The sequence below is a fragment of the Bos javanicus genome, chromosome 10 (assembly GCF_032452875.1).
Source record: "Bos javanicus breed banteng chromosome 10, ARS-OSU_banteng_1.0, whole genome shotgun sequence".
Lineage (NCBI taxonomy): Eukaryota > Metazoa > Chordata > Mammalia > Artiodactyla > Bovidae > Bos > Bos javanicus.
Window position 1 is genome coordinate 8206739 of NC_083877.1, and position 20810 is coordinate 8227548.

General features: G+C 37.6%; 1 protein-coding gene across 2 annotated transcripts in view; it reads left to right on the top strand.

Annotated features, from left to right (window-relative positions):
- Positions 1-20810, top strand: part of AGGF1 (angiogenic factor with G-patch and FHA domains 1) — a 46996-nt gene that overhangs the window by 15459 nt on the left and 10727 nt on the right. For both annotated transcript variants that reach the window (XM_061430017.1, XM_061430016.1), the window contains exons 6-11: positions 10198-10528; positions 11797-11908; positions 13105-13156; positions 17673-17774; positions 18962-19127; positions 20638-20720. In XM_061430017.1, coding sequence (XP_061286001.1) covers positions 10198-10528; positions 11797-11908; positions 13105-13156; positions 17673-17774; positions 18962-19127; positions 20638-20720 — 846 coding nt within the window. The remainder of the gene's footprint in view (positions 1-10197; positions 10529-11796; positions 11909-13104; positions 13157-17672; positions 17775-18961; positions 19128-20637; positions 20721-20810) is intronic.

Below are 20810 nucleotides of genomic sequence, written 5' to 3' on the forward strand. Positions count from 1 at the left end.
GAGATGACTGCAACTGTGCAGTAGTTTGAACATTCTTTGGCATTGCCTTTCTTTGGGATTGGAATGAAAACTGACCTTTTCCAGTCCTGTGGCCACTGCTGATTTTGCCAAATTTGCTGGCATATGGAGTGCAGCAGTTTCACAGCATCATCTTTTATGTTTTTTAACTATTCTGTAAGTGTTTGGTAGAATTCACTTGTGAGGTCATCTGGTCCTGGATTTTTATTACTTATGAGTTCTTTGATTATTGAATCATTTTCATTTCTGGTAAATGGTTCATTGATATTTTTTATATTATCTGGATTCAGTCTTGGGCGACTATGTTTTTCAGGATTTATCCATTTTTTTCTGAGTTGTCCATTTTATTGGCATATCATTGTTCATAGAAAACTCTTATTCTTTTTATTTCTGCAATATCAATTGTAACTTCTGTTTGATTTCTGATTTTATTTATTTGGGTCCTCTTTGATGATGAGTCTGTCTAAAGGCTTAACAATTTTGTTTATTTTTTCAAAGAACCAGCTCTTAGTTTCACTGACCTTTTTTCTTTTTTTAGTCTCTGTGTCCTTTCTTTTTTTTTTTGTCTGTACCTTGCAGCTTGCAGGATCCTAGTTCCCCAGCAGAGATTAAACCTGTGCCCCCCTGCAGTGGAAGCACGGAGTCCTAACCACTGGACCTCCCAGGAATTTCTTGTATCATTTATTTCTGTTCTGACCTTTATTGTTTCTTCTCTTAACTTTGGATTTTTTCCTTCTTTTTCTAGGTCCTTCACCTGTAAGGTTAGATTGTTTATTTGGTATTTTTCTTATTCCTGAGTTAGGCTTGTGTTGCTCTTAACTTCTTAGAACTGCTTTTGCCTCATCCCATGGATTTTAGATAATTGTATTAACATTTTCATTTGTCTCCAGTTATTTTTTCAGATCTCCTTTTTGAGTTCACTAGTGACCAATTGCTTGTTTCGTAGCTTATTGTTTAGACTCTTATGTGTTTTTTGCAGTTTATTTCTTATAATGGGTTTCTAGTCTTTCACTGCTGTGATTGGAAAAGCTGCCTAATAATTCAGTCTTAAATTTCTTTATTTGAAATTGAAGTATAATTGATTTACAGGCTTGTGCTAATTTCTGCTGTACAGAAAAGTGACTCAGTTATACACACATATATATTCTTTTTTTAAAATATTGTTTTCCATTATGGTTTATCCTAGGAGACTGGATACAGTTCCCTGAGCTATACAGTAAGCCTTTGTTTATCTGTTTTAAATGTAGTAATTTGCATCTGCTAACCCCAGACTCCCAGTTCATCCCCTTCCCTTCCTCTCTCCCCTTTGGCAACCACAGGAGTGTTCTCTGTTTTGTAAATAGGGTCATTTGTGCTGTATTTTAGATTCCACTGTAAGTGATAGCATATGGTATTTGTGTTCCTCTTTCTGACTTACTTCACTTAGTGTGATAATCTCTAGTTGCACCTCAGGCCTTAGTTGCTTGAGGCTTGTTTTGTAGCCTAGCATGTTATCATCTTAAAGAATGTTCCATCTTCACTTGAAACAAACGTGTATCCCTGCTGCTTTTGGATAGAATGTTGTCTGTGTGTCTGTTAGGTTCCTTTAGTCACATGTATCATTTAAGGCCAATATTTCCTTACTGGTTTTCTGTCTGGGTGATCTGTCCATTGAGGTAAGTGGAGTGTTAAAGTCCTCTGCTATTATTGTGTTGTCAGTTTCTGCCTTTATGTTCGTTAGTATTGTCTTTATGCACTTAGCAGGTGCGTCTATGTTGGGTACATAGATATTTACATATACAGTTGTTACATCTCCTTGTTGGCTCCATCCGTTTAGCATATAATGTGCTTCTTTGTCTCTTTTTGCTGTCTGTTTTGTCTGACATAAGTATCGCTCCCCCAGTTTGCTTTTTGTTTTCATTTGTATGGAGTACCTTTGTTCTGTCCCCTTATTTTCAGTCAGTGTGTGTCTTTAGATCTGAAGTAAGTCTCTTTTAGGCAGCATATATATGGGTTTTTGTTTTTAATCCATTCAGCCACTCTTGTGTCTTTTAATTGGAGCTTTTAGTCCATTTACTTTGGAAGTAATTATTGATAGGTATGTATGTACTGCTATTTTGTTGACTGTTTTGAAGGGCGGTTGTAGTTCTTCTCTGGTTCTGTTTTCTTTTGCTCCCTTCCCCTGTGATTTGATGACTACCTTTAGTGTTATGTTTGGATTCCTTTCCTTTCTGTGCATCTATTATTGATTTTTGGTTTTTGGTAACCATCAGATTCATTCATATTGACAACCTATATATATGTGATTGGAGTTTCCCAGGTGGCACTAGTGGTAAAGAACCCGCTTCACCTACCAGTGCATAAGACTAAGAGACCTGGGTTCATGAAGATCCCCTGGAGGAGGGCATCAGTCCATAGGGCTGCAGAGTTAGACCTGACTAAAGCAACTTAGTATGGTGCAACAGCACATATATGTGGTTATTTTGAGTTGATGATTTCTTCAGTTTGAATGCATTCTAACTGCTATTTTTACTGTCCTTGCCCCCTACATCTAATGTTTTTGTGGTCATATTTTGTGTTTTTGTTTTCTTTATCCCTTAACTGCTTATGTGGCTATAGATGATTTTACTACTTTTGTCTTTTAGTCTTTCTGCTGGCTTTATCAGTTGTTGATCTGCTGCCTTTACTGTATGATTGCCTTTACCAGTGAGATTCTTCCCTTCATAGTTTCATATTTCTAGATTTGGTTCTTCGTTTTCTACTTAGAGAGGTCCCTTTAATATTTCTTGTAAAGCTCTTTTAGTGATGCTGAACTCTTTTAACTTTTGCTTGTCTAGAAAGTTCTTCATCTTTTTTCCCAATCTGAAGGATAGCCTTTCTGGGTAGAGTGTTCTTGGTTAAAGGTTTTTTCCTTTTATCACTTTAAATATAAGGTGCCATGCCCTTTTGGCCTGACTTTTCAGTTCTCCTGAAAAGTCAGTGATAGCCTTATGGTAGGTCCCTTGTGGATAACTAGTTGCTTTTCCCTTGTTGCTTTTAAAATTCTTTTTCTTTAATTTTTGCCATTTTAATTATATTTTGTCTTCATGTGAACTGCTTTTGGTTCATCTCGTTTGGGATTCTGTGCTTCTTGGACCTGGATGTGTTTCTTTCCCCAGGTTAGGGACATTTTCAGCTATGATTTCTTCACATACACTTCGTGGTTGTTAGTATGCTTGATATTGTCCAGATCAGATTAGATCAGTCGCTCAGTCGTGTCTGACTCTTTGCGACCCCATGAATCGCAGCACGCCAGGCCTCCCTGTCCCTCACCAACTCCCAGAGTTCACTCAGACCCACGTCCATCGAGTCAGTGATGCCATCCAGCCATCTCATTCTCTGTCGTCCCCTTCTCCTCCTGCCCCCAGTCCCTCCCAGCATCAGAGTCTTTTCCAGTGAGTCAACTCTTCGCATGAGGTGGCCAAAGTATTGGAGTTTCAGCCTCAGCATTATTCCTTCCAAAGAAATCCCAGGGCTGATCTCCTTCAGAATGGACTGGTTGGATCTCCTTGCAGTCCAAGGGACTCTCAAGAGTCTTCTCCAACACCACAGTTCAAAAGCATCAATTCTTCGGCACTCAGCCTTCTTCACAGTCCAACTCTCACATCCATACATGACCACAGGAAAAACCATAGCCTTGACTAGACGAACCTTTGTTGGCAAAGTAATGTCTCTGCTTTTGAATATGCTATCTAGGTTGGTCATAACTTTGCTTCCAAGGAGTAAGCGTCTTTTAATTTCATGGCTGCAGTCACCATCTGCAGTGATTTTGGAGCCAGAAAAATAAAGTCTGACACTGTTTCCACTGTTTCCCCATCTCTTTCCCATCAAGTGATGGGACCAGATGCCATGATCTTCGTTTTCTGAATGTTGAGCTTTAAGCCAACTTTTTCACTCTCCTCTTTCACTTTCACCAAGAGGCTTTTGAGTTCCTCTTCACTTTCTGCCATGAGGGTGGTGTCATCTGCATATCTGAGGTTATTGATATTTCTCCCGGCAATCTTGATTCCAGCTTGTGTTTCTTCCAGTCCAGCGTTTCTCGTGATGTACTCTGCATATACGTTAAATAAACAGGGTGACAATATACAGCCTTGACGAACTCCTTTGCCTATTTGGAACCAGTCTGTTGTTCCGTGTCCAGTTCTAACTGTTGCTTCCTGCCCTGCATACACATTTCTCAAGAGGCAGATCAGGTGGTCTGGCATTCCCATCTCTTGAAGAATTTTCCACAGTTTATTGTGATCCACACAGTCAAAGGCTTTGGCATAGTCAATAAAGCAGAAATAGATGTTTTTCTGGAACTCTTGCTTTTTCTGTGATCCAGCGGATGTTGGCAATTTGATCTCTGGTTCCTCTGCCTTTTCTAAAACCAGCTTGAACATCAGGAAGTTCACAGTTCACATATTGCTGAAGCCTGGCTTTGAGAATTTTGAGCATTACTTTACTAACGTGTGAGATGAGTGCAACTGTGCAGTAGTTTGAGCATTCTTTGGCATTGCCTTTCTTTGGGATTGGAATGAAAACTGACCTTTTCCAGTCCTATGGCCACTGCTGAGTTTTCCAAATTTGCTGGCATATTGAGTGCAGCACTTTCACAGCATCATCTTTCAGGATTTGGAATAGCTCAACTGGAATTCCATCACCTCCACTAGCTTTGTTCGTAGTGATGCTTTCTAAGGCCCACTTGACTTCACATTCCAGGATGTCTGGCTCTAGGTCAGTGATCACACCATCATGATTATCTGGGTTGTGAAGATCTTTTTTGTACAGTTCTTCTGGGTGTTCTTGCCATCTCTTCTTAATATCTTCTGCTTCTATTAGGTCCATACCATTTCTGTCCTTTATCGAGCTCATCTTTACATGAAATGTTCCTTTGGTATCTCTGATTTTCTTGAAGAGATCCCTAGTCTTTCCCATTCTGTTGTTTTCCTCTATTTCTTTGCATTGATTGCTGAGGAAGGCTTTCTTGTCTCTTCTTGCTATTCTTTGGAACTCTGCATTCAGATGTTTATATCTTTCGTTTTCTCCTTTGCTTTTTGCTTCTCTTCTTTTCACAACTATTTGTAAGGCCTCCCCAGACAGCCATTTTGCTTTTTTGCATTTCTTTTCTATGGGAATGGTCTTGATCCCTGTCTCCTGTACAATGTCATGAACCTCATTCCATAGTTCATCAGGCACTCTATCTATCAGATCTAGGCCCTTAAATCTATTTCTCACTTCCACTGTATAATCATAAAGGATTTGATTTAGGTCATACCTGAATGGTCTAGTGGTTTTCCCTACTTTCTTCAATTTCAGTCTGAATTTGGCAATAAGGAGTTCATGGTCTGAGCCACGGTCAGCTCCTGGTCTTGTTTTTGCTGACTCTATAGAGCTTCTCCATCTTTGGCTGCAAAGAATATGATCAATCTGATTTTGGTGTTGACCATCTGGTGATGTCCATGTGTAGAGTCTTCTCTTGTGTTGTTGGAAGAGGGTGTTTGTTATGACCAGTGCATTTTCTTGGCAAAACTCTTATCAGTCTTTGCCATGCTTCATTCCGTATTCCAAGGCCAAATTTGCCTGTTACTCCAGGTGTTTCTTGACTTCCTACTTTTGCATTCCAGTCCCCTATAATGAAAAGGACATCTTTTTTGGGTGTTAGTTCTAAAAGGTCTTGTAGGTCTTCATAGAACCGTTCAACTTCAGCTTCTTCAGTGTTACTGGTTGGGGCATAGACTTGGATTACTGTGATATTGAATGGTTTGCCTTGGAAACGAACAGAGATCATTCTGTCGTTTTTGAGATTGCATCCAAGTACTGCATTTCGGACTCTTTTGTTGACCATGATGGCCACTCCATTTCTTCTGAGGGATTCCTGCCCTCAGTAGTAGATGTAATGGTCATCTGAGTTAAATTCACCCATTCCAGTCCATTTCAATTCGCTGATTCCTAGAATGTCGACATTCACTCTTGCCATCTCTTGTTTGACCACTTCCAATTTGCCTTGATTCATGGACCTGACATTCCAGGTTCCTATGCAATATTGCTCTTTACAGCATCGGACCTTGCTTCTATCACCAGTCACGTCCACAGCTGGGTATTGTTTTTGCTTTGGCTCCATCCCTTCATTCTTTCTGGAGTTATTTCTCCACTGATCTCCAGTAGCATATACTCTTCTTTTGTTATCTCTTCAGCTTGAGTGATTACTACTCTGCCAGATTGCTGATCTGTTCCCCTATATCATCTAATTTGTTGTTCCTTCTAGTATACTTTCAATTTCAGTTTTATTTTCTTTAGCTCTGTTTGGTTCTTCTTCATGTTTTCTAACTACTGAAATTTTATGTTCATTCATTCTTCTGAGTTTGTGAGCATCTTTATGTTCATCACCTTGAGCTTTTTATCCAGTAGATTGCTTATCTCCATTTGTTCTTTTTTTTTTTTTTTTTGCTGTGATTTGACTAGATTTTAATTGTATTCTTTGAAGTATGGGAACATCTTATAAAATAGTGGAAAAATCTTTTTTAAACCTATATTTTGGAAGAATGTTCTTTTTCTGAGGTTATGTCTTGTACCTTTGTTGAGAACATATCCTCTGTCTCCTCACTGTCCTCTGTTCACTGTATTTATTTCTGTGTGTTAGGTAGACATCAAGGTAGGTAGGTTGCTTATGTTTCCCATCTTGGAGAAGTAGCCTTATTTAGTAGACCTCCTCTAGGGCCCAGGCAGCACATGCCCTTCTGGTCACCAGAACTTTTTACTCTGGGGATGTTCGCTATGTGGGCTGTGTACATCCTTCTGTTGTGGTGAGGCTGATGACTGTGGGGGCGCTGGAAGGCAGGACTGGCCCTCACCCTGGCTGGCTGTGAGGTTGTGCCTTGCGTGGTGACTGCAGGCCCAGTTGAGAGAAGGGTGGCCTTCCTGTGAAGTTGACTGCATGACCCAGGGGCTCGGGGCTGTTCCTGTCCCATTGGACGAGTCCCTGTGTGGCTGTCTTCTGGAAATCCAGGGGCTTGTGCCGGCCAGCAGGTGGGCAGGGCAGGGAAGACCGGATGAAAGATTCTAGAAAGATGTGTTCCAGTGCCACTGCTACTGGGGGTAGAACAGATTCCCCAAAACAGCTGGCCCAGGCTCCTTTCAAGCTACTACCTCTATGTTGAGACTCAGAACGTGTGCCATCTTACATGTGCCTTAAGAGCTGAATCTTACTCCTGTCTCTCTGCAGTTCTCCTGAACATAGGCTCTGCTAGTTTTTCAAAGCTATATATTCTAGGGGCTTGTCTTTCCAGTTCAGGATCCCCAGGCTGGGGAGCCCCATTTGGGCCTCCCACTCCTCACTCCTTGGAAGGAACCTCTGCTTGGGATAGCCCTTCCATTTGTGCTTTGCCAACATAGGGGTATGGGTCTCCACCTCTCCTACCCATCTTGTGTGGTTCCTTCTTTATGTCTTTAGTTGTGGAAAGTCTTTTCTGCTAGTGTTCACGTAGGTCATTCTCATAGATAGTTGCTCTGTAAGTAGTTGTAATTTTGGTTTGTCCATGGAGGAGATGAGTTCAGGGTCTTCCCACTTCACCATCTTGGCCACTTCCCTGTTCTTGAAATTTTATCTCAATTCTCTATTTATTTCTCTATTATTTTCACTGACAGTACCTAAGAATTGAAGAGTAAGTAAGAAAAATGCCAAAAATTATTTTTCTTTTTTTTCAGAGACCTCTGTGTTAGTGACTCCTACCTGTCACTTGTCATTGAACTGTTTGAAAGGATATGTTAATGAAACCAGTTCTCCCAGCAAAGCAAAGAATATATAGGGGTCCTCAAATGACCTTTTCTGACAAACTAGATGATGAAATTTGATAGCGTTCTGTGAGACGTTGGTCCAGTTTAGCTCTCATAGCCATTCATCTTTACCATCCTTCTGTAAAAATATGTTAATTTAGGACAAGGACTTAAGAAAAATACTAATAAAAATTTTGAATTCCCCAAGGATTATAAAAGGTAGTTGTGTCGCATGGGAGGAAACCAGTTTTAGGACATCCTCATCCTTTTCTTGAGTTTTAAGATATTCTTGGACCTCACTTTTTGGAAGTGCAGAGTATACGGATGGAGAAGGAAATGGCAACCCACTCCAGTATTCTTGCCTAGAGAATCCTGTGGACAGAGGAGCCTGGTGGACTGCTGTCCGTGGGGTCGCACAGAGTCAGACATGACTGAAGCGACTTAGCATGCATGCATGCCTTGGAGAAGGAAATAACCCACTCCAGTATTCTTGCCCGGAGAAGGCAATGGCACCCCACTCCAGTACTCCTGCCTGGAAAACCCCATGAGGAGCCTGGTAGGCTGTAGTCCATGGGGTCGCTAAGAGTTGGATATGACTGAGCGACTTCCCTTTCACTTTTCACTTTCATGCATTAGAGAAGGAAATGGCAACCCACTCCAGTGTTTTTGCCTGGAAAATCCCAGGGATGGCGGAGCCTGGTGGGCTGCCGTCTATGGGGTCGCACAGAGTCGGACACAACTGAAGCGACTTAGAGAGAGAGAGAGAGAGTATTGCCTGGAGAATCCCAGGGACAGAGGAGCCTGGTGGGCTGCCATCTATGGGGTCACACGGAGTCAAACACGACTGAAGCGACTTAGCAGCAGTAGAGTATACAGAAGGAAGGAAGTAGGGTAAGGAGATTAGAGTAATAAGTTGAAATATGAATATATGCCTGATGTAGGCCCTGGGCCTTCCTTTTATCTTAATGGATATTTATCTAACATTCGAGACTGACAGTTTTAAAAAGCAGTACCTATTTCTATTTCCCTCATTTTCCTCTACATGTGTTGTCCTATAAACAATAATAAAATACATAATATTGGAAACTGCTTTTCTTTTAAGCATATATAGATCAGGAAATTTTTTGGCTATAGTTTACAGTGGTCTTTAAAGTTCCTCATAGCTTTTCAGGAACTTGCTCTTGTTATTGTCCTTGGTGAGTTTGTGTTGCTGAAAATACGTATAGTTTAGCATGCTGTGAATGTTTAGCCAGTCTTCAAACTGAATTTATGCTACCATTAAAAACATGTGTTTAGGATGCTCTCATATCTTATAAAATAACAGCAGAACATATGACTTCACCTCATCATGTTGCCCTAAGGTAGAAAGAAAACTAGAGTGTGTTACAAACTAGAGGAAGATAACTGCTTCTTCTAAAGTTAAAATAATGGATATGTTCATTTGTCCTAGCGTATGGCCAATATGCATGTATAATAAATAATAAAAGGCTTATGCTAGTTAAGTTGGAAGTTCAGAATAAAGAGATGTAATTGACTCATCTGTACTGTTTTCTGTATCATGAAGCCGACTCTATATTTTAGCAAAACTTCAGTTGTGATATATTAGGTACATTTAGATCTTTAAACCCCTGCTGTAATTAGTGCTGATTCTTTATGTCATGTACGTTGACTTACTAATTGACTCAAAGTTCAAAAAGACAATTTAGGTTTAGTTGTATTCTCTAGGCCTGCACTGTTCTGCCAGCTCCATGTGGCTACTGAGCACTTTAAATGTAGCTAGGATACTTTACCTAGTTGAGTATAAACTATGCTCAGTTTTGAAGACTTGGTACAGAAAATCCATATAAAGTATTTGTAAAAATTTTTATACTGATGAAATGTCATCTTTATATATAATTAGTAATATTTTGTAAGTACTGAGTGAGGTAAAGTAACAAAATGAATTTCACCAGCTTCTTTTTTTACCTTTTTAATGACCCTACTAGATAATTTTAAAGTTTATATATATATATATATATATATATAAAACTTGCATTTTATTTTTGACAGCATTGTTCTAGGCTCTCACATGGTCCAAGCAATATGTGATGAGGACCTGGATTGGGACAGTTAAGACAATGGTACTAGATAAGGAGAGAAAATTGGGATTAATTTCAAACATAGTCTATAGCCTCAGTAATTGATTCCATGGAGTGGTTAAGGAGATGTCAGAGACTTTTGATTTGGATAAGTGGATGGTAACATCATTACGAAAGGGAACATAATAAGAGGAAGAGGCAGTAGAGGTAATAGCTGTTGTTATTTCGCTGAACATATGCTTTCACTAATTCACTGAAACATTTAGGTTTAAACATTATAAGATGGTCATGTTTAAGATTCTTCTCTCCTGTTCCCACCTCTTTCCAGAATTTGAATTCAGAAGATCAGAAAACGTCCAATATTGAACATATAAGCTGCAGTGAGGGAGAAGATTTTGCAAATGTGAAAAAGAAGGCCAAAGTAGACATTCATTACAAAAATAGTCCTCCCAAATATACTGTTCCAGTTAGTGCGAAGACTGTGGAATCTCCTCTTAATGAAAACATTTATAACTCGGCTTCATTTAAAGATGAGAAAATCATAGACACTGATAGTGAGCCTGAAGAAGGTGAAATTACAGACTCTCAGACCGAGGACAGTTCCGATGAAGACCTTACCAGTGAAGACAATGCAACGGCAGAAGATACTGAAGATGAAGGTGAGAAAATAGCCATTATTTTATGGTCATTGTAAAAGTACAACACAGTTAAAAGTGTTAGTAGCCCGTATATTTGCGAAAAAGTGAGCTGATTGTTTTAAAGAGATTATTTTAATAACATTATTAAAAATGATAACTTTGGTTATAATTACAGTAGGGTATGAATAAATGACCACTACTTGGACCCTAAAGTCTAATTGCATTGAATGGCCTACTCAGTAGAACAAAAAACCAAGTTACCTACTCTTTCCTAAGTCTGTACTAAGTCTCTTTTAATGGGTTAGATATTTATTGTCCACTTTTGTAGTTGAGGGAGGAAAGGCAGTTGCCTTTAAAGAGTAGGCCATTAATTCAGCTGCTGCTGCTAAGTCGCTTCAGTCTTGTCTGACTCTGTGTGACCCCATTAAATGGCAGCCCACCAGGCTCCCCCGTGCCTGGGATTCTCCAGGCAAGAACACTGGAATGGGTTGCCATTTCCTTCTCCAGTGCATGAAAGTGAAAAGTGAAAGTGAAGTTGCTCAGTCATGTCCGACTCTTAGCGACCCCATGGACTGCAGCCCACCAGGCTCCTCCATCCATGGGATTTTCCAGGCAAGAGTACTGGAGTGGGGTGCCATTGCCTTCTCCATTAATTCAGCTACATGGGTATTATGGTAAATCTGATTTTTTTTTTTACTTAATATAATGACATACTTTTAAAACTCAGAATTTTGTATTAGTGTGTACAAGCATATTTTGTTCTTAATGGAATTTCCTCTCATTTTTTCTTATGGGGTAGGCTCAGTTTTTCTAACTTAAAAAATGCATTAATTCAGCTACATAGGTATTATGGTAAATCTGATTTTTTTTTTTACTTAATATAATTACATACTTTTAAAACTCAGAATTTTGTATTAATGTGTACAAGCATATTTTGTTCTTAATGGAATTTCCTCTCATTTTTTTCTTAAAAGGGTAGACTCAGTTTTTCTAACTTAAAAAATGCTTTTTGGGGGGGGCATATTTTCAAATACCAATGCCTTAAAAAGGAGAGAGTTGATTATTTTGTAATTGTGATAGCTGCTGTATATCTTTAGGTTGATTATTTTAAATTGCTAATGTTGTTAAGACTTACTTATTGTGTATGTCATATAGCAGAATTTGAGAAGGTTGTTTTAAACAGAAGGAAGATTTTTGATCAGTTTATTTTAGCTTTATGTATGCCTTCTACTATTCCCTGGGCATTTGTTATTTTTGAATTAATACTTACCCATTTCTTTCTTTGGCAGATGAAGAAAAAATCTGGCCCCCATGTATTAGAGTAATTGTAATTAGATCACCTGTGTTGCAGACAGGATCACTTTTTATCATTACAGCTGTAAATCCTGCTACAATTGGAAGGTAAAAATGTTTACCATTATCATATTCTGTTTATTTTTCTTATTCCAATTAATCATTAAATATGTGTGGTGCTTGTAGGATAGACAAAAAATGATATCCTTGTTCTCCCTCTTTCACTCAGAAACTATTCTGACACTTGCCTTTTGTCACGTGATTTTGGAAGTCAGTTGCAGACATAACTTTATTGTCTCTAAAGCGGTCTGCCGATGTAAAGAGATAAAATCTTGGTGATACCTTCCACAGAGATTTCATCATTTTCTTACCTTTGGTATTGCTTTTTTTAGGCTTAAGTTACTTACCTTAAACCCAGTATGACCTCCTTCTTTGATCCTTTTCTTTTACCCCTATGTAACTCAAACCAGCTTGGTAGAGAAGTAGATTTTAATCATGAGTACGATAATTTCCTTACTTCCCAACTGGAAAGGTAATATATCTTTAATTCAGGTTTCATACAGTATCTTAATTTTAAATTCTTGGAGAATAGTATGTTCCTTTTACACGTAGTAATAGAGGTGGACACGTAGTCAACAGATCTGGACTGACATTACTACAAAGGATGTTTTATCCTGCTGGATGTTCACTGGCCTGTGACAGATGTACCAAAACAGGGGTCCCCAACCCCTGGACCTGTTAGGAATCGGGCTGCGCAGCAGGAGAGGAGCACTGGGTGATCGAGGGAAACTTCATCTTATTTACAGCTGCGCCTCGTCACTCGCAACACGCTTCAGATGTCACTGTTTCCCGTCACCTCCAGATGGGACTATCTAACTACAGAAAGCCAAGCTCAGGGCTCCCACTGATTCTGGGTCACGGTGAATTGCATAATTATTTCATTGTATATCACAATATAATAATAATAGAAATAAAGTGCACAGTAAATGTAACGCACTTGAATCATCCCAAATACCCTTGCCCTGGTCTGTGGAAAAACTGTCTTCCACGAAACTGGTTCCTAGTGCCAGAAAGGTTGGGGACCGCTACAATTACCTTATGAAAGAGTTAAGGTAGTTCCGGGACCTACTTTCAGACATGAAATTTAGAGTTGCATTGCGGAAACTGGGTTTAGTCTCATAGGGAGACTGGCATCCTAACGTATCTTTTAAAGCAAAATTATCTTTAAAAAAATTCTTTAAATATGGCATTTAAATATGCTTCAAAAAGTATTAAAGGCATTTTAATTTTACTTAACTCTGCAGAGAAAAAGATATGGAGCATACTCTCCGAATCCCTGAAGTTGGTGTCAGTAAGGTAAGTTCTTTGATTTTTCAGATACAGCCCCCTCGGTGTGACTTGGTAAATCATCATTATGGCAGAAAGCTAGGGTTTTTCAGATGAAAAAGAAAGGTTAATAGTCAATACAGTAATGGTAATGAACATAATGCAGGTTGTTTATTCCATTACTTGAGAAAAAAAAATTCTCCATCAAAATTTGGGTGAACTAAAATAATGTTTAGTTTTTAACAGACTGGAGCAGGAGTAGAAATGTAGACTAAGTGTTAAGCAATACCTGTTTAGCAAATATTTATTGAGTGAAGTCACTATGCTGGATATTGTGGCAGTTCAAAATAAATCACACAAGGGTTCAGGTTACTTCAGTGCAGAGTTAACTTTGAGTCCATGGTATTTTTCAACTCAAGAATAATCTATCCTCTACCACTCAAGGCTTTTTCTAGATGATTTTACAGCTTTTCCTAGTTGATTTTCTAGTGGTTTCAGGAAAAAGAGCAGTTGGGTTTTTCAAAACAAACAAAGAGAACAGAGTTGCAGCTTAAGTTATAAGATTTAGCTATCAAAAGTCTTGTTTATCTTTTCTCTTTACTATATTTTCTATGGTTTTCCCCCTTCCCTTTTATAACCGTTATGTTTTTTGACCTTTCATCAACCCCATTTTGTTTCTATTTAATGGATTATAATATGGTTCTAAACTATGTATTTTTTGTGATTTTTGTCTTTTTGGAATGAAATTTGTTTTTTCATTATTAGTTGAAAGTCTGATTATTTTACTTTGTTTGGGTTCACTCAGAGGGAAGGAAGTCCTTGTAATCTTAATTCAGACCAAATTATCTTCCTTTTTTACCTTCTCATGATCCTTGATTTTTCTGCCTCCAAACAAAACCCTGTCTATAAATAACAAAGACGTCTTTCTACTTCAGTCTGAAATGTAGGTAGTTCTCTGGTGGCACTTCTGCTTTTCCTTTCTTTGAAACAAACATGTCCACTGGTGGCGTAGGTAATTTTTTAGTTGTGTGAAATCAGTTTGACAGTATATATCACACATATCCAGATATATGAAAAAGTTAAAGTAAAAAAACTCCAATGTATTTCATATTAATATTAGGAGAAAAACAGAAACTAATATTTAACCAGTGGATAGGAGAGGACTTTCTAAGTTTAAAAAAAGAAACAAAGTCACAGAAGATGAGGTAATTTTAAATAATTTAAGTTTGAAATTCTTTATATTAAGAAATAAATTTAAATGGCAGTCTAAGATAATCAGATCTGGTAAAATATATATCCCTTATATTTTAAAATCTCATACAAATTCATTTTTTTAAACCCCCTATGATACCAACAGGTAAATGAGTGAAGGACATAGATAAGTAATTCACAGTAGAGGAAATATGCTTAACTTGCGAAAACCATTCAATATTTGTAGTAATTCAAGAAATACAATTGAGACCAAAGTGTCAGTTTTCATTCATCCTGTTTATTAAATATCATTCCTATTGAGAGCATAATTTAGAAAGGTCTTTGGAATAAGGTTTCCAGTCATAAGATTTGAAATTATTTAAACTCTTTGATATAGTTTTTCTAAACAACCCAATTGAAAGAAATGTATGAAGGATATGAAGAGAAAATTTACAGAAGATGAAACCCAAATGGCTAATAAATATAAGAAAAGATTTCAGCCTTACCTGTAATCAGGAAAATGCAAATTAAAACCACAGTAATGAAATTTAATTTCACACTTGATATGCTTGCAAAAACTAAAAATTCTGACAATACAAAGTGTTATTTAAAACTTAATAGATCAATGGGAATTCTTATAGATTGGTGTTGAAAGTATAAATTGGTCTAACCACTTTGGAAGATGATATGTGTGTGCTTAGTCATGTCTGACTTTTTGCGACTCCATGGACTGTAACCCACCAGGCTCCTCTGTCCACGGGATTATCCCAGCAGCAATATTGGAGTGGGTTGCCATTTCCTACTCCAGGGGATCTTCCTGACCCAGGGATCAAACTTGCAGCTCCTGCAGCTCCTGCATTGGCAGATGGATTCTTTACCACTTGAGCCATCTGTGAAGCCTGGAAAATCATATGCTGCTGCTGCTGCTAAGTCGCTTCAGTCGTGTCCGACTCTGTGCGACCCCATAGACGGCAGCCCACCAGGCTCCGCCGTCCTTGGGATTCTCCAGGCAAGAACACTGGAGTGGGTTGCCATTTCCTTCTCCAATGCATGAAACTGAAAAGTGAAAGTGAGGTCGCTCAGTTGTCTCCGACTCTTATCGACCCCATGGACTGCAACCCACCAGGCTCCTCTTCCAGGTGAGAGTACTAGAGTGGGTTGCCATTGCCTTCTCCAGGAAAATCATATGGCAGTATCTAATAAAGTTTGTTTGCATGTAGATGGCTTAGCAGTTTCATTTCTAAGGGTATACCCCCAGAAAAATCCTTGTATTGTCCACAGGAAGAGTACATGGACAGGGTTGTTCATAGAAGCACTTTGAAAAATAGAAAACCTTGGGAAAAAACCTGGCTGTTGTCATTAGAAGAATATGTATTATAGCTTACGGTACAGCTACAACTGCAGCACAGCTAGATGGTATTAAGCCAAAGATGCAAGATAAAGGAGATAAATACTGTTAGTATACATTTGTTAAAGTTCATCAGACTGTTGGAGAAAGGCAATGGCAACCCACTCCAGTACTCTTGCCTGGAAAATCCCATGGATGGAGGACCCTGGTAGGCTACAGTCCATGGGATTGTGAAGAGTCCAACACGACCGAGCGACTTCCCTTTCACTTTTCACTTTCATGCATTGGAGAAGGAAGTGGCAACCCACTCCAGTGCTCTTGCCTGGAGAATCCCAGGGACGGGGAGCCTGGTGGGCTGCCATCTATGGGGCCGCACAGAGTCGGACACGACTGAAGCGACTTAGCAGCAGCAGCAGCAGACTGTACATTTAAGACCTATGAATTTCCTGCCTATAAATTATATCTCAATGAAAAATTCATACAGTGTGATTCGTAATTATATTAAGTTCCAAACAAAACAAAATGAACATGTAATTTTTATGAATATATACGTACATGGTGAAAGTATAAAGAGATGCATCATGATTAAAAAAACATCAAACCTCTGAAAGGAAGGGTGGGGGATAGATAGAGTGAGGTACACATCGATGAGTAATAATTTATGGGTAGACATTTTTCAATATATTCTTTTACGTGTTTGAAACATTTTATAATAAGTTTATATTTATGAAAAATTTGAAAAACTTTATTGAGATACAGTCTATATGCGTATACAATTTACCCTTTGAAAGTACATAATTCACAGGTTTTTAGTGTATTCACAGTTGTGTAACCATCACTACAGTCCATTTTAGAGCATTTTCACCACTATGAAAACAAGTGTCATACTCAATACTAGTCCTTCCCCATTCCTTCCTCGCCTCCCACCGCCCTGGGCAACCGCCAGTTTACTTTCTGTTTCTGTGGATTTGCCTGCTCTTCACATTTCATGTAAATGGAATCATATTAATAATACAGTATGTAGCCTTTTGTAACTAGCTTGTCTTCAGGACTCATCCATGTTGTAGCAAGTATCACTACTTCATTTGTTTTTATTGCCAAATAATACTCCAGTGTTCAGACACACTATAGTATTTTGTTAATCTGTTCATCAACTGTTAGACATTTGAATTGTTTCCATTTTTTTGGTTATTAAGTGTAATGCTGCTAAGTTTGTTAGGAACTGTAGTTTTCATTTCTCTTGATACCTACCTTGGAGTAGAATTGTTGAGTCATATGGTAACTCTCTGTTTAACATTTTGAGGAACTGTCAAACTTCCCCACAAAGCAGCTGCATCATTTTATGTAACCACCATTTATGTATTATTTATAGAATTTTAAATTAAATATTTTTGCAGCTCTATATCCAGTTAAATGTACATGTATTGAGTACGTGCCCAATATATGTGAAGCACTGTATTATATACTAAGTGGTAAGCAAATTGTCAACTAAATGTAAGCAATAATTGTAAGCAGTACAGTGGCATTCAAATATACAGTAACTTTGTATAGTTTAAGTGTTATATAAACAAAATGCTGTGGAGCAGGAGGGAGTGATTAGTCCTGAGTGTTGAAAATTTGGAAACTCTGAGAAGTTGACCTTGAATATTTCAAATCACCTTTGTGTTAAAAATTTTTAATGATGTGAGCAACTATATTAGGTGAAAAATTATTTCAAACTATATATAGTATAATCTCAAGAATATTATAAAAGTAGAAAAGATAGGACACATACTAAGTTATTAATGGTAATTATAGGTGGAGTTACAGGTGGGTGACTTTTTCTCCTGCAGCCTTCTTATTTCTACCAGAAGCATTCATTGTAATTCTTTTGTATTCAGAAAAAAAATGTATTAAGAATAATACAAGTTAAATCATCAGAGTCTACTGCATTTTTTCATGGAGAAATTATTATCTGTGGTTTAAAAAAGTATAATAATTTATAATTACCTGGTTTCTTTTTTCAAGTTTCATGCAGAAATTTATTTTGACCATGACTTACAAAGTTATGTCCTTGTGGATCAAGGCAGTCAGAATGGTACAGTTGTTAATGGAAAACAGATTCTTCAGGTGAGTGTATATTTATTAATTAAATACTTGCATATTCTTTTAAAAAACTGAACTGAAATATTTTATCCCTCAGGGCATAGTTATCATAGTGATTATACATATCATTTAGTTCAGATTGATATTCAAGCCCAGATGTATTAATGTAGAAGAGAATTCTTAGAGCTGAAAAATATATACAAGTAGATACTTCTACTTCCCTGGTGGCTCAGACGGTAAAGTGTCTGCTTACAATGTGGGAGACCCGGGTTTGATCCCTGGGTCGGGAAGATTCTCTGGAGAAGGAAATGGCAACCCACTTCAGTACTCTTGCCTGGAAAATCCCATGGACGGAGGAGCCCCGGTAGGCTACCGTCTATGGGGTCGCAAAGAGTCGGACACAACTGAGCGACTTCACTAAGTAGATACTTAACTGCTAAGTTTTGCCTTCTAATTATGTATCTACGCCTTATTTTTAGAGATAAATGCATTTTAAAGCTGTGCAAAGGAAGTTATTCTTATAGCAACTTTAGGGGTCATTCTTTTTAGTATGTTTTTTATTTTTTTTAAGCTGTTTTAACAGAAGTGTTAAATTGGAAAACTCCTTGAAAGCAGGGGCTATGTGTGTTCAGTTAACTCTTCTATCCCTAACATGTAGCAGAGTGCTTAGCACCTAATAAGATAATATGTGGAGGGAGGGGAGGGAGGGAGGTATTAGTTAGGGATAAAAAAAAATATTTTATATTTGAAATAAAAATTATTAAATTATAAAAATTGAAATTATAAAAATTTCAATTGAAATTATAAAAATTGAAATAAAAATTATCAAGAGAAGAAGGAAAAAGGGAAATATGATGCAGTTTATCTCCTTAATACATCATTTTTTTGACTGTGATGATTATTCATTTTGGTAATAGATTGAAGTTTGGGTTGGATATTTCTTTGATAGCATTGGGTATGGAGATGGGGAGATAATGGATTTTGATAATATAAAAATTAGAAGTTGCTCAGTTCATCTGTCTTCTGCACTAATAGAATATTACGTATCACCCTCATGTTTTGGAAATGGGTATGTATGCATATGTCTGTCTGTCTCATTGAGAACCATCTCAATATTTTTTGTTATAATCTGACATTATTTACAGTAACCATAAAATAAATAATCATATGTAACTCTTGGATTTCTGTTCTGTTATTTTTTTCCCCTTTAGCCCAAAACTAAATGTGACCCTTATGTACTTGAGCATGGGGATGAAGTGAAAATCGGAGAGACTGTGTTGTCATTTCATATTCACCCTGGCAGTGATACCTGTGATGGCTGTGAACCAGGGCAGGTTAGAGCTCACCTTCGTCTTGATAAGAAAGATGAACTTTTTGGTATGTGAAACATACTGTTTATGTGTGTGATAACTTTTTAATTCACAAAGTGTTCTAAAAAATGTATCAGTAGCTACCAGCTTCATATCTAATTGATATAACACTCTATTGAGATACATTTATATTTCAGTGAATACTATCAGATGAGGCTAAAAAAATAACATGTTTTGAAATGTGAGACTTAGGTAGTAGATTAGGATTGCAGTTGATTTTTCTATGTAATAGTTTAGTTGTAGTGTTACAGCATTAGGTTACCTTCTGACCAGGAATGATAATTGATAGCTCTGCTGTTGCTAATTCAGTCTGTCGGCTTTTTATCTTTTTAATTATTTATTATGTGGCCATGCCAGGTCTTAGGTGTGGCCCGCGGGCCCTTCCTTGCTGTATGCAGGATGTAGGTCCCTGACCAGGAGTGAACCTAGGCCCCCTGTATTGGGAGCACAGAGTCAGCACTGAACTACCAGAGAAGTTCCAAGTCTGTAGGGCTTTGAAGCAGCACTGCAGTGGTGGCTAACCGTCCTTCAGAGGGGTAACTGTGACATAGATAAATAAAGGTTTGTGGTGTTAGTCACTAAGTTGTGCCTGGCTTCTTTGCAACCCCATGGACTATAGCCCACCACGCTCCTCTGGCCATGGGATTCTCCAGGCAAGAATACTGAAGTGGGTTGCCATTTCTTTCTCCAAAGGATCTTCCCGACCCAGGGATCAAACCCGCCTCTCCTACGTTGGCAGGTGGATTCTTTGCCACTGAGCTACCTGGGAAGCCCAAGGTTTTTCTTTAACAGCTGTTTACTGTTATAAAAAGTAATCCACAGTTAAACTTTGATGTAAAATAATAATATAGAAAATAATAGGCTAAGGTATTAAGATATATTGGTTGATATGTCTGCTTTCCTAATTACAGTTTGTTGATGTATTATCTGTGTATATACCATTATTTTCTATAATAGTACTGTATAAGTTTGCTATCTTGTTAAAACTTTCTTATTTAAGGCTTTAAAAATTGAAAGAGAAACTCTGAACTTGTAATTTTCCTTACATTATTTTTTCCTCTTAATGCTAACTAAATATGTTCATTATGTATTTTTTGTTTTCCTATATACTACATTATGAAAATGAGTAGGGCACACTACACAATAATGTGACTCTTGAGTTCTGTGTTTTTTCTTTTGCACAAACTTATATTCTTTCAGAGAACTCACAATATTTCTGGGATACAACTGGGATACTGTTACAATAACCATATTGAAAAATTAAGATGTTCAGTATTTCTTTTAGTATCTAAACTGTAACATTCTTACACTCTTTGGGGTTTGATTTACTTTCCAATTAGATTTAATTACCAAAATGCTGAAAGGACATCATCACAGCCCAAGATACTTTTATATTAATTTATTTGAACTTTTTGTTAATCTGGAGATGGAATACTAGTACTATTAGTTTTTCATGTTAAATAAACAGTATTATATCAAACTTAGTGTTTTTTTTTAAACTCAATTTTTCCTTTTAGTTGGTCCAGCACTAAGTAAGGAGGAAAAAGAGTTGGAAAGGAGGAAAGAATTAAAGAAAATACGAGTAAAATATGGTTTGCAGGTAAGGAAATTAAATACTGTTACATGTGCTAAACTGGGTGTCTGGTTTTGTGTAAAACTGCCTTTAGATCAGCATGCTGTGCTGAGTTGC